We start from the raw sequence: 14763 nt of genomic DNA on the forward strand, positions 1-14763 counted from the left end.
CCGTCATCAGGGTGGAGGGAACCCCATGGGTGGCAAAGTGCCTCTTGAGTTTCGCAATAACTGTACGGCTTGTCATGTCATGGAGGTAATCCAGCTCATACCAGCCAGAATAGGAGTCAACGAGAACCAAATACATTTTGCCCCTTCACTCGAATATGTCCGCTGCTGTTATGGACCAGGGAAGGTCTGGAACGTCATGCTGCTGCAGAGGTTCCTTTGTCTGATGGGGTCTCAGTGCATTGCAGGGTGCACAGCAGGAAAGTTCTCTTTCTAAATCAGCATATATAGAGGGCCAATACATTGTTTCCTTTGTCCTGCATTTTGTTGCCTAAAGACCTGGATGACCCTGGTGAAGCTGCTGAGTATAGAATTTCTGCAGAGCAGGTGGAATGAGCAACCTTTGACCTCGAAGTATGAGTCCATCTTGGACTGTTAACTCTTACTTCATGGCAAAGAAGTTCTGAATACCGTGGGGAAGCTCTTTTGAAGAAGGTGGCCAACCAGTTTGGATAGTGTCCATGAGCTGCCGGCAGGTAGCATCCTTATCGATAGCATCTCTCAGCTCATCAGTGCGAGGAGACGACAGTAAATGGACTGTCATGACCTCCAAGTGGTCATCAGCTGCAGTGGGGTCTGATGAATGTCGTCCACCACTGTTTCGCAGGGTTGTCCAGCGAACAACTACTCCATGCAACGCTGAAAAACTTCAATTCCTGTGGAGATGCCACATGGCATCCTTAAGAACCTGTATCATCCATAAGGGGTCATAAAGGTGCTCAGTTTAGATGAGGCTTCATCTAAAGAAAGTTGCCAGAAGCCACACTTTGCATGAAGAGTACTGAACAGTTTTGCACCTGGCATATCCGCAATGATCTGATCGATGCTTTTCAGGGGGTTACGGGGTTGGAGTAAAGCCTGGTTCAGGTGCACTGGGTCTATGTAGATTCTGATAGAACCATCACGCTTCCTGGCAGCAACCATAGCAGACACCCATTCAGTTGCTCCGTTTTCTGGTATGATGACACCTAATTCAGTCATGCGGTCAAGCTCTGCCTTCACTTTCTCCTTCATGGCTATGGACACTTTCTTAGGCATGCATGTGGTGGGTAGCACAGTACTGTCCAATCTCATGTGATAACAACTGGCAGTTTCCCGATGGTGACACAGTCAAAAAGGTCACTGTACTCAATTAGTTCAGGTACTTGAGGCTGTAGCACATGGAAGTCAGGTCCCAGTCATATGAGACCAACAGCAACACTGTCCCGTAAACCCAGTAGTGGTTAACCACATGAAATTTGAATTGACCATGGGTACAATTCAGAACTGCAGTACAGTATTGATTTGCTGGCCGCCATAAGCTAGCAGATGTACCTTCTCTGTGGCATTGACAGAAATATCAGGAGCAAGTTTGTCCAGCATCTGTTTAGAAATGACATTACACCTCGCACCCGTGTCAACTTTAACTTTCAGATACCCCCTACCATTTGTGAGTGTCAGACTGGTGAAAGTGTCATCTTTCTCAGTGGTGAGATCAACTGGATCGCAGTAAAAGGTCTCTTCTGGGCAGGCATGGGGATGAAGCTCTACTTCATGCACCCTGACTGCTGGCTGCCCTCTGGACCTATTGCTGAACTGGACGGCATTCTGCACTGGGGCAGATCGACAGCATCGTGCAGAGTGATTTAGCTTGCCACAGCTGTTACACCTTTTTTCTGCTTTTATTAAATGTGAGACACTTATATACCTCACAGGGGAATGTTGCCCATTACAATTGGCACAACGTCGTCTTTGCATGGCACAAACTTCAGCTTCTCTTTTTAATTCCCTTGTGCTTCAATCGGATTGCTCACTGAGCATGCATATATTAATAGCTGATTCAAGCGTAAGGTGTTACGTTTTACATTTTTTGCCAGAATTTTCAAATTGGGAACATTCGACTGAATCGACTCACCCGGCTTTTGGCAAGCGGTGTTGAATGCGTGTCTGTCCATGATTACGTTTTTCGTGGGCAGACAAGCATCCTGAAACTTTTTCACTAGGACTTCCGTATCGTCTTTATTATCTCCCTCCTCATAGACAAACGCTTTGGACTTCTCCACTGCATCGGGACCAGCCAGGTTGAGGAGCGTGTAAGCCTGCACCTTTTTCGGTTCGACCGAAAAAGCCCTTCCAAGCCCAGCACAGCAGTAGATGTGCCATTTCTTTTCAAATCTGCGCCAGTTGTCAGCAATATGTTCGGCAAAAACAAGCGGATCAATGCGCCGAAGTCCCTGAGCCATTATATCCCACTTCTGACACCATGTACAATGGGTTTAATAAAGTTACGGACATCTTTATTAAGAGCGATCAGCAACTTCTTTAATGACTCTTTTTCGCCTGTGTGTGTCACATGCTGCCTAAGAGGTCATTTGGCAGCCCATACTGACTCCTTTCGCTTCAGCCACAGCCAATGACTGCTACTTTTAGTGACAGTGGCGAGATCCTTAATTGCCTTTTCACTGGGCCTGCCCTCTGGTGGCCACTTCCTCCAGCAGCCTTCTAGTGGAACTGGCTGTAAAGCTCCTGCAGCCCACATCCACTGGACGCAGCTGCCAGGTTGACATACCGCAGCTTTTCCCTTTCATATGCCTCACTGATGGCATCCTCCCAAGGGACTGTCAGCTCAATGCTGAAGACACGACAGCAGGACTTGGACCTGAGAAGCAGATCTGGCTGCAGGTTGGTGACACTGATATTGGGTGGGAAGGTGAGCCTCTAATTTAGGTCAACACACAATTCCCAATCTCTGGCTATATCCAGCAGGGATGAGTCAGGAGGTGAAGGTTTAGTCTGTCGTTTCTTCCCTTCCTGGATGAAGGATGTCAGTTGCGGGAAGGTGGTCTGGGCATTTAGGGGGATGGCACTGGTTGGCACTCTCTTGTGCTGTAGTGTTGAGGCCAAACACTTCAGTACCTGGTTGTGGCGCCAAGTGTATCTTCCTGGCATTGAGGCAGGGGTGGCCAGTCTTATCCATAAAGGGTCGCTGTGTATGCAGGTTTTTGCTGAAACTCCCTAATTGGATTACAAATTAGAGGACTGATTAGCTGAAGAGTCTTCACACCTGGGTTTGAACAGCTGACCTAAGGGTTACCCCAAAAACCTGCATACACACTGGCCACTGTGGATAAGTCTGGCCACCCCTGCAATAAGCTGTTCTTATAACACACTAGGATCTGAGCCTTTCTTCCATCCATCTTTCTTACTACTGCTGGCTATGGCTGAATGGACTCTGGGCTCATGATTATATAGTTTGTACCAGGTTGTGTTTTGGGTTTTCTACCTAAACAACAGCTGTAAACATGAATATGAAACCACATTTCCAACTGAGATTTGGTGGTCATATAAATCTTGGGCAAGGCAAATACAAAAGGCATAGTACATAGCATGTGTGCCTGTGTAAGGAAACACTGAAATTAGCCGGGCCCAGATTGGTTTGGTACCTGAAAAACAGCAGAGCCAAGAGACGAAAAGGGATTTAGTTCTGGGCGACTGGTCTGAAGAGCGTGTCTCTGTCTCTTTCTTCTGAAGATGGACACTTGGCTGGCTCCTCTTAAGGGCCCTCATTTGCCTCGGAGACTGTAGTGAAAATTAGGATCGGCTTGGTGCATACATGGGGCTGAGGTGGGGCCCACAGACCAGGAGGGGGAGCTACGTGATTGTCTGCAGATTATTGAGGTCCCCAGCAAGCCAAGGGTGACAACCCTATGGAGGGTGGAGACGTGTTGTTTGTGGACTGGTGCTCGCTCTGGTTGGAGGATGGTAGCCTGGCCATACTGTATGGCCACCTGGTGGAGGGAGCTATAGTCCCCTCCCAGTGGGCAGCCCAAGCTGCTGAATTGTTGCATTGACCTAAGAGTGTCTTCTTGGAACAGAGAAGAGACTGATTGTATACACTGATTCTCTGTATGCTTTTGGGGGGTGCCATGACCATGGGGTGTTGTGGTGTGGAAGGATTTTTGAGGGAACTAAGTGTGTGGTAGCCTGGGTGGGTGCTTATTGGGATTCACTTGTGTTTTAGGTCTTAGGTACCAAGATCAAGGTCTGAACATACTGTCCTTGTGCTGTGCTTAAGCTATTGGTACAGAGGTTGTTTGCCTGTGCATGCGACCTTGCCAAGAGAGAGAAGCTTCCTCAATCACGCGTTAATCATTCATTTTTTCAGCAATATTGTATCTTAGTAAAGGAGTTTCATGGATGGCGTGCCTAGTGTGTGGTGTGGTGTATGATCTCAGGGTGTTGAGATGACTGGAGCTGTAAAACATGCTGTTAAAAGTGTAGGAGGCTGGATGTGGGGGATCATGCAGGCCCCATGAGATGAAAGCCTGACCAAACCCTCCAATAGAATGGAAGGGGATGTCCCTAGGCCTATAGTTTTAAGGTATATAAGGAATTTCCTTCATTTCACTTTTTGGGATGGAGATACTCTGCTTCTGTGTCCACATACGAAATTCTTAACTCCATATAAATGGCTTTCTTGGTAAAAATTAATGTGATCCTACTGCTAGAGTAGGGATCAAGTCAGATGGTGTTAGACATATAAGTGGGTCAGTATTGAAGGTAAAGGAAACAAAGATAATCACATGACTCTAAGACACTAATCTAGGTCCGGATGGAGGGGGCAGGAACAAAGGTAGATGGAGTTAAACAAGTTTATTATAATAAGAAGATAAATCATAGAATTAGCACCTTTAATGACAACTGAAATGACCGGTACAATAAATAAGAAAATCTTATCCCCAAAAGAATAGAATGTATGTGTGGTGCAAATTGTCCTCTACCCAGGTACTTTATATGACCCATAATCAGGAGGTCCAGCTTATCTGAATCCTGTGTTGAAGAGAGGGTGGCCGATTTGCTGCTCCAATCCAAGGCTGAGACGATGTGCAGGGCTCCAGTGCCAAAGCAAAGCAGAGTCTGTGCACTCAGAGATCTCAGGACCATCTCGCCATCACTTTCCGAAATCCCAAAAAACCTGTAATCTCTAGTGCAGACAGTGAGCAATTCAGTTCTGAGACCTCATTCATTTCCCAAACAGTTCAAGGTTAAATTGTTCCAAGTATTTTTTATCAAATCAACAAAAAAAACTTGTTTTGCAAATAAGAAAAGAGTTATGCTTGTCATGCCCTGATCGCGCCGATCCTCTTGTTCACCACGCCCCCTCATCTACCTCGTGTGGAATCCCCATATTATCAGCTGTTTCTAGTTGGTACCCAGTTCCTGATCCAGTCCAAACAATTCCTGATTCCCTGGTTCCTGATCCAGTCCTGGCAGATCCTGATTATTAGAGGTGGAGGAGGAACTTGAGTGGGACCCCTCAGGAATGACCCTGACTCCTGCCCAAATTAACCCCTCTGGAGTGAAGCCCCGACTATCACCCTGTCATGGAAGATCCCGGCCAGGACCCCATCTCTATGTGTCCTACAGAGGGGAAGGACACTGAAACTTTGAAACTTTTCCAATTTATTCATTAAGCATTCCTTAACTACCCGTTACGTCTATGGGCTAGGGTTAAGTATAAGATTAAGGTGCAGGAATGTGCTTAATACTGGTCTAACAACCTTTTGTTGACCTTTGCATCACTGCATGTTGTACGTTCATTATTACCTAACAAAGACGTCCCCATATCTGGCAACCACCAGGGCTCTGGAGCCTAAGTCCCTGACCTAAGGTGCCTCTTTCTCCAGGTAAGAAGTCAAGGAAGTCCTTGTACTAAGACCCATGCAGCACCAGGGCTCCAGTCAAATTCTCCCCAGGATGGGAGCCTCTTTTCCCAGGTAAGGGATGAAGGATGTCCCTCCAGTCTGGGGATTCTGACCTTGGGCACAGGACCTACAGTTACTATGAAGCCTCAGGTCTCCAGTGAACCTCTCTTCAGGTTGGGAGACTCATTCACCTCCTAAAGGTTTAAAGATCTCCTGCTGCTACTTCCATCAAGCCCCAGAGTTCCAGAAAATCCAAGGAGCATCCATACTTAACCCTATCCCTGGCACTAGCGTCAATCCCTGTCATATCTTTGCAGATGCTAGAAATATCAGCTTAGCTGCACTTGTGTCTAGGCAACACCTTAACAGCTGTATGTGTGCAATGTGATGTTTGGCTGGCCCCCCATCCTGGGTTGTTCCCTGCCTCGTGCCCATTGCTTCCGGGATGAGCTCCGGACCCCCCGCGACCCAGTAGGATAAGCGGTTTGGAAAATGGATGGATGGATGTAAGTGAGTATGTCTGCTTTGAAGGCACAGAGATCACGTCTGCTTAGGTAAAGGGTGAGGAAACAGGTCAATCCTGTAAGTTAACATTCTTAAACTGAGCTTCAGCTCCAACACAGTTCTTGAAAACTTTGGTGGAAAAAATTTCACTATGAACCTGGCCACCTTCCTAAGACTAATATACTGTCAGCAACGACACAGAAACAAAATGAAGGAAGACGATATTTATGTGCTACATCCTTTATTTTCATGTATATTATATTGAACAATGTAAAAAACAAATTGGTGGAGTAACTGCTTACAAAAGCTTGTTCTGTCTAAACTTGACACAGTCTGTCTATAATTGTTCACGCAGCCATTTTCTCTTGGCTTATGTAGGGATAAATGACATCACTTTTGTACGGAGGGAAAATGATTAAACTGCTCACATCGGTTACTCGTAAACCAGAAAGAGAAACTTCTTTATTGGTGCAGACGCATTTATACAAACAGACACGTAGTGCGTATAACATACAGTAGGAGCTCATATGCGGTAACAATAATTCTACAAACCTGCATGTTACACCTGATATCACACAGTACCTTCAAATCCTATACATTTTTTTAATGGTAAATTTGCATCATCTACAGAAACATGCAAAAATAATCTTCTAAAGAAACACAGAAATTCATTTTCAACAGACCTGCTCTCTTATAACTTTCTATCTTATTTCTATGTACAAAATGAAATAGTAGGATTAAAGCTTGTTTGCGGAAAAACAATTTCAGTAACAGTCATACTCATAAAAGCTAAACAAATATCTGTTCTGTGTAGAGTTTGTATAATTTAATGTTTAAAACATAAACTCCAGCTTCAGCGTTTGCCCAGTCTGCTCTTCTGACTGACCTCAGTCCAAAACCACACCTACTGCAAACCACAACTACTGCAAACCACACCTACTGCAGCCTGAGAAGCAGGAAGTTCCTCCCACTTTCACATATAAATAGAACTGTAAATGAAAACAAAAACTAATCCAGTCAGTGTTCTTTGGAAAATGGCAAAATCCAATGTCACACTAGATCAGAATGAGTTCATCTGTCCAATATGTCTGGATCTACTGAAGGATCCAGTGGCTATAGCCTGTGGACACAGTTACTGTATGAGCTGCATTAAGAGCTGCTGGGATCAGGAGGATTATGCTGGAGTTTACAGCTGCCCCCAGTGCAGACAGACCTTCACACCCAGACCTGTTCTGTACAGAAACACCATGCTGGCTGAGGTGGTGGAGAAACTGAAGAAGACTGGACTACAAACAGTTACTCCTGCTGATGATTATGCTGGACCTGGAGATGTGGAGTGTGACGTCTGTACTGGGAGAAAATACAAAGCTGTCAAGTCCTGCCTGGTGTGTCTGGCCTCTTACTGTGAATCTCACCTCCAGCCTCACTATGAGTCTCCAGCTTTTAAGAAGCACAAGCTGACTGATGCCACTGGACATCTGCAGGACAAGGTCTGTTCCCAGCATGACAAACCCCTGGAGGTCTACTGCCTTACTGACCAGCAGTGTATCTGTTATCTCTGTACGATGGACGAACACAGAGGCCATGATACAGTCTCAGCTGCTGCAGAATGGGTGGAGATACAGGTCAGGCCAGAAATACTCTTATATGTATAATAACATTTATTTGAAATAAAAATGGCTTTTTTCTGAAGACACCAAGATCAAGTCTGATTTGGGAAAGTGAAAGTAAAATGAACTAAAAATGGAAAATGTTGCAATAAAGTTTTAAAAGTTCTCATTGAATTCCTACTGAAACCTCCTTTAAACAGTGAAACTTTGAACAGTGAATGTGGTTGTGGTGTGATTGTTGCTGCCAAATGCTGTGGGTCCAGCATCTCAGAAACAGCCACCATCCTGGGATTATAACACACTGCAGTGTGTAGAGTTTACTGAGGATGGTGCAATGAACATAAAGACCTGTGGTGGGTCTGTGGGTGAAAATACCTTGTTAATGAGAGTCAGAGGAGAACAGCCAGACTTGTTACAGCTAACAGGAGGGTCATAAGTGCAAAAATAACAGCTCAGTACAATGGTGGTGAGTCAAGCGGTCTATGTCCAGTTTATCCAACCTATATTTAATAAATCATTTAAGAATATCCATCCGTCCATCCATCCATCCATCCGTTCGCATCCATACATCTCCTGATCGCTTATCTGGGTTAGGGTCATCTGGAGCACCTGCAGCCTTTACCAGGCAGATTTGGGCACAAGGCTGGGGTCCACCCTGGACAGGATGATTAAGGCATTTTATCTCTGCTGATGAAACAAATTTGTTTTGTCATCTTGTTTGCTGTCTGTAGAAACAAATGGGAGAAACACAGAAGGAATTTCAGCAGAGAATTCAGATGAGAGAGAAGGAGCTGCAGGAGCTGAGAGAGGCTGTGGGCTCAATCACAGTGAGTATGAACCTGAAGAGAAGATAACAGCTGGCTTGTGATCATCTTGAATCTTGACTCCTCCCCAGAGTCAACAGATTTATAGAGTTGTGTGGATTAATCATACTAAGCTCACTGTGGGTTATTCTGGGTCAGAGGTTTGGTGGGACAAAGGTGCCAGATAACAGTGTCACGAGACAGAACAGGAACAGGGCACCCAGACAGGGGGCAGTCAAAGAGCCAAATCACAGTACGGACCTGTTTACCCGGTTTCATATTACCAGTAACCATGACTAAAAGGAGGCAGTTGTCAGTACTCAGGCGAGGTACACTGGGCTGGGGGCCGTGGGTCCTGCAAGCGATCCGGGCTCATGCTCACAAACAGGGATTAACTAACCTGGGGTTACAGAGCTAATCCTATTTATATAGAAAAATGCCATTTAAGGCTCATTTGAGAAACAGCAAGTTTTCATATACCTGTGGAATGGAAATAAACACCATGAAGTTACCAATTAAACTGAGACATAAAGTGACACCCAACCTGCCACCAGTCTCTGCCAAATCCCTGCAGCTGACAGTGTATGAGCTTAATGAGTCATCATTTCCAATCAGTGCTGGCTGGGTTTCAGTACCTGAGGCATCCAGCATGGTGACGCTCCAAACCCCAGCCCTGTGCTGTTTTTATACCTCCTGTCAGCTCACATCACTGTTGTACAATGAGGATCTCTGGAGTCTCAACAGGGACCAATTGTAATTTACCGTCCTCTACTCCCTGTGTCACCAACAGAGCTCAGCACAGTCAGCAGTGAAGGACAGCGAGAGGATCTTCACTGAGATGATCCGCTCCATCGAGAGAAGACGCTCTGAGGTGACAAAGCTGATCAGAGATCAGTGGAAGGCTGCAGTGAGTCAGGCTGAAAGAGACATGGAGATACTGAAGCAGGAGATTGATGAACTGAAGAGGAGACACTCTGAACTGGAACAGCTTTCACACACAGAGGATCACATCCATTTTCTCCAGGTAACAGAACAGCTACTTTGGCAATAAGAAAACCAGAGTATTCAAATGTATGCATGTTCTTATTTGTATTTCAACTAGTCTATTATCTGTTAGATGTTAATGGTCCTGCTCATTCCATTACAATACACAATTTTTGTGATGAAGTTGTTTAATCAGACTGTGTGTCTGTAGAGGTGCCAGGGTCTTCCTGTTGTCCCTGAAGCTGGATTTGGACCCAGAATCTCTGTCTATCCACGCTGCTCTTTTGAGAACGTGAGGAAGGTGGTTTCTGAACTGAAGGATCAACTGGAAAATGTTTGCGAAAAGAAAACAGCAGAGATCCATCACACAGGTTAACAAATTAATACATTTTCCTGTCTGTTCATGTAAATATAGACCATGCAGAGAGAGTATGCAGTGCAGTCAGCCTCAGGTTTGTGTGACCAAGTCAGCTTCTGTTTTCAATAAGACTAAATCTTTGTGAAAACTGATGATTTAGCTCCACATTCTACAGGCTGCAAAACCCAGATCGCAGGAATCATGTTTCTTCTGCTTTATAGAATCCAAAAATCTGTATTATAAATAACTTACTGTTAGGTTAGGACAGTCCTACAGGCTCCAGTATCACACAGGCATTCGTATACTTTGCCATTTATGATTAATTTCCGACTTGGCAAAGTTCCCCACTGCCTTTCTGCTAATAGCTGACATACTGCTTGCAAATCTATTTCCTCATCCAGGAGGTCTTGTAAGGTAACCTCCGGTTCTTCCCTTAAAATGACCTCTGTTTCACCTCGGATAGTGTCGGCAACAGGGGTCTCCGAGGAGGGTCATTGGTCATTTTCGGTGGAGTTTGGATTAAATGGTCGCTTCCCTGACCTGCAGTCCCTGGCTAAGTGTCCAGGTTTCCCGCATGTCCAACACTCTGTTTCCTGTGAAAACCCTCCTGTTTGTTTATTTCTAAATCTTCCTCGGCCTCTAAATCTTCCTCTTCCTCTACCTCTGAATCCCCCGCGTCCCCGAGGGTTCGTTTGCACTAGCGCTACCACGTCAGAGGCGCTGAATATTGTATCTGTCTTTTGCTGTTTCTGCGCTTTCTGTGCGTGTTGGGCATAATCTAAGGCTTGTTGGACTGAGCCAGTATTCTGATGTACCCAATGTTTGTCGAGATATTTTCCGCAATTCAGGCTTTAGGCCTGCGACAAAAGCTCGTTTTAATTGTTGCTGATACACTCCTCCGTCTTCCTCGTCGTGAGGAATTCCTGAATTTCCCCTGAGCACCACTCGCATCCTATCCATAAAATCCTCAGGTTCCTCTCCATCTTTTTGTTCGCACTGCGCTATTCGCCCATAATCTGCACGTCTCATGAAGACTGTGTCTATCCTCTCTCGCAGCTGTTGTAATGCTTGTATGAGTTCCTGCGAGTTATGTGCTAAGGGCTGATTATTGGCACCGTGTCCAGTGAAGTCGCCTGCCACACATCCCCATTTATGGGTAAACAACTATCTTAGGCATCGGTACATTTCCCTGCCGTTCAAATGAAAACTACTTTGTAATTCTAGGATGGCAGTCCAAAGTCGGGTACCCCTTCTTCAACCGGGGGTATTCCTTTTAAAGCCGCTGTTCTATCCTCAGCGGTCCAGGGTCTATATACGAACATAGTTTCGGGTCCTGCATTATTTGGCCCTCGATTTGGGTTTGCTACTTCTACGAGGGGACACTGCCATTCTACCTCCTCTTGTTCTGTGTTATTTTTTGGATGCCATTGTACTTTAGCTGTGGCCAAATCTTTTACAGGATATAGAGAGGGATCAGACCCTCGAGTTAACATGCGAGATGGTTCCACCCCCCCCCCCCCTGCTTCTTGTCTATCTGTGGCTGGAACCAGCGCCGGTGCAGGCACCGGAATTTGTGGGGGCGGTGGAGGAGCTGGAGGGGCAGAGGGTCTTGCTGCCGTTTCTTCGTCTAGTGTGATTAAAGCCGCCTGCAGTTTTTTCTCCTTATTTCCCTTTTTCTGTTATCTCTTATTATCTCTTAGTTTACTCTGTTCTAACCATACATCAGAGAAAACGTATTCCTTTTTTCTATCTTGGCCTTTTTTATTATTGGTAGTCTGTAACATCTCCAGTTTTAAGTTTCCCTGTAACTTTAATATGTCTGGAGTATGGAGTTTTCCTTCAAACCCATGTTTTTTCCTCCATCTCTGACTACTTATTTGTCCTGATCCTGGTTTATATCCTTCCATAAACTTCTCATCTCCCTCTAGTTTGATTTGTTTACTCTGGTTTTTTCCCATTGTTACCTTTTATTGAATACACTACAAAACATAAAAAATCCTAAAAGCAAGTCCCTGGCATGAGACCTCAGGAGGACACCAACACGGCCTTCTACTGCTCACTATTAGAGCAGCGGTGTTAGTTTTCAGGGATGAAACCCGTCCTTTATCCTTCAGTCACCAGTATGTTGTTGCTTTTAGGGTGGATCGTGTAGGTTAGTCTAAAACCTGTAAGGACACATCCACATAGAACGCCGTACACTCTCTCCCACAACGCCTACTTTCGCTCCCGCTTAATTTCGGCTAAGCTTAACCACATGCATGCCTTGGCCACCTACTCACTTAGGTGCCGTATGTCTCACTTGGCCACCTATTCACTTAGGTGCCGTGTTTCTCACCTATGTAGTGTGCTCTCTGTTCCGTCACCGAGGTCCTTCAGACATCACCAGACGTCGAGCGCAGTTCTAACCACCGGCCTGATGACGAATTCACATCACAGGTCTTTCTTGCACCCGACTTCGAGTGGCTGTCGACAGACTTCGGTGTCGCTTCTCTCGGCGTACTGGAGACGTCTTCGGGGTTCCTCGGATCCGGCTCGAAGGACCAAATTCTCTGTTGGGGAAAGCGCCCGGCGTTTCCACCCCAACTCCACATTTACGAGACACACACTTTATAGTTTTTACTTGCAAGGGTACCCACACTCTCTGCAATGCAAACTACAGCAGAATGTGTTACAAAGGGTGGTTCCCCTTGACTCCTTTATTTATAGTCAGTGGGAGGCGCAAGAGTCATGCAGAATAGGGAGGTGAGAGAAAGTTCTGGTTTTGCTAAGGTGGGAATGCTATTATTAATATAATCTAAAGTATGAGGCTAGGGGAAAACTAAATAATGTATATACATATTTACATTCATTGCTGATCATACAGGAGTGATAACAAAATGATTAATAACAGTTTCTTCAACCTAACACTTACCATGATTTACAGCTTGTTAAATGCCTGATATTGTCCTTCATAATGATAATTCCCTACTGCTGTTGTTTCTACAGTGAATGAAGTCCATCTCCCACAAGTAAATTCCTTTTACTCACATCCCTGTTTCTCTCTGTCTCCTTCTAGTTACCAAAGACACCGTCCTATCAGCATTAGTGCCCAGGACCAGAGCAGAATTCTTACAATGTGAGTCTGTTCACACACACACTTCTCTCTCCCTGTATGAGGTGGAGTGTGTTTCATTGTGTTTTATTGTGTTTTACTGTGTTTTATTGTCTTTTGTTTTCTTCTGCTAGTGGAGCTTCTCTTTCTCGCTCCTGTTGCCTCCTTTCACATTTACATGAGCTGTTTATGTCAGTAGCCTTTGGATCCAATTGCAAGGCAAGTTCATTCAGGGGCTTTTCCACACACCAGGAATGGTACATTTGGTACTTTACCTTTTCCATTGACTTCCAGCTAATGACCAGTACAAAAAGTTCCTGCACCTAAAGTACCAAAGCAGCTGGGGTACTTTTTTGGATATTTGGTACTTGAGGTGGGACATTTCCCAGTTCATTGCCGATTTAAAAGACATTTTAAAAAGCCTAAAAGCCAAATAAACAAATAAATAGTTAACTAAAAAAAAGTTATTTTGTAGAGGCAGCGTTTAACTAAACTGATGATTTAGTGCATTGAATATATATAGCAGACCATATTTTAAGTCCTGTTTATGATGAGCTGACAGTGTTAGCCGACCGCAGGTCTTCAGGAAGCTTGTTCCACAGAACCAAAGGCTGCTTCACCCTGCTTGGTCTTCATTCTGGGACACTGAGTAAACTTTTCCCAGATGCCCTCAGGGGTCTGCATGCTGCGTGACATTCAAGGAAATCAGAAATATATTTAATCCCGAAACCTATTACTCTTTTGTATACAAGAATACTATTTCACAACGAATCCTGTATTGCTCAAGAAGCCAGTGCAGAGATTTAAGGACCGGTGTAAAATGCTCTTATACTACTATGTAATACTATCTTATTGTGAACCGTGCTGAACGCAGCACTGACATCCAATAATACGAATCAAAATGAAGATTTGTGGTTGATCACTGCTGAGATGGATGTCATTTAAATCCTTAATACCTGTAGTGTCAGTGCTATGCTGTGGTCGAAATCCAGACGGAAAAGCATTTTAGGTCATTGTTTTGCACCATGAAATAATTAAGTTGCTAAAAAACAACCTTTTCAATGATCTTTCCTAAAAAAGGTAGGTTGTAAATAGGCCAATAGTTACTTACTACTGAGACATCTAGGTTGGACTTTTCTAAAAGAGGTTTGATGACTGAGGTCTTCAGGGTCCTTGGAAATAGGCCTGATTGAAGAGAACTATTGACTATTTATAGCACATCTGATGCTGTACAATTAAAAACATCAGCATTAAAGGAGCTTATAGGTAGAGTCTCAAGGCAGCTGGCTGGAGGCCTAAGGTGTTGAACAGTTTCTGTCAAGGCTGCATGGTCTAGGTCAGGGGTCAGTAACCTGCGACTCGCAATCCACATGCGGCTCTTTGACCTCGTGGCTGCGGGCGGCTCTTCTCAGAATGACAGACACATTTTCATGTCTTAACATATTATGATAATAAATAATTTATGGCTTAATATTTATGGAGGGTTGTCAATTGCGCTCTTCTGTAATGTCTTAACTACATCATTTACATCTTCCTCAACGTAATTCTCTTCGACGAGATTATGTCTCTGGTGAAATGATATGCTCTCTGGAGTTTTCTTCAGTAACTGACATTGGATGTACGCTTCAGTGCTTTTTGGGATTTCTATTTCTTTCTTATACTTTCTGTAGTA

The 14763-nt window shown here is 44.6% G+C and overlaps 2 protein-coding genes across 2 annotated transcripts in view; both read left to right on the forward strand.

Moving 5' to 3' along the window:
• The window catches only part of LOC125740156 (tripartite motif-containing protein 16-like), a 130608-nt gene that overhangs the window by 14884 nt on the left and 100961 nt on the right, over nt 1–14763 (forward strand). The window contains exon 5 of the mRNA XM_049011004.1: nt 13056–13115. Coding sequence (XP_048866961.1) covers nt 13056–13115 — 60 coding nt within the window. The remainder of the gene's footprint in view (nt 1–13055; nt 13116–14763) is intronic.
• On the forward strand, nt 7166–8709 carry LOC125740161 (E3 ubiquitin/ISG15 ligase TRIM25-like). The gene is made up of 2 exons (XM_049011013.1): nt 7166–7870; nt 8587–8709. The coding sequence occupies exons 1-2, from the start codon at nt 7241–7243 to the stop codon at nt 8707–8709; spliced, it is 753 nt and encodes a 250-aa protein (XP_048866970.1). The 5' UTR covers nt 7166–7240.

This window comes from Brienomyrus brachyistius, chromosome 4 (assembly GCF_023856365.1).
Source record: "Brienomyrus brachyistius isolate T26 chromosome 4, BBRACH_0.4, whole genome shotgun sequence".
Lineage (NCBI taxonomy): Eukaryota > Metazoa > Chordata > Actinopteri > Osteoglossiformes > Mormyridae > Brienomyrus > Brienomyrus brachyistius.

Coding starts and splice junctions, on each gene's coding strand:
- LOC125740161 (XM_049011013.1), top strand. CDS start 7,241: ATGAAAACAAAAACTAATCCAGTCAGTGTTCTTTGGAAAATGGCAAAA. Junction 7,871..8,586: donor CAGAATGGGTGGAGATACAG/GTCAGGCCAGAA, acceptor TGCTGTCTGTAG/AAACAAATGGGAGAAACACA.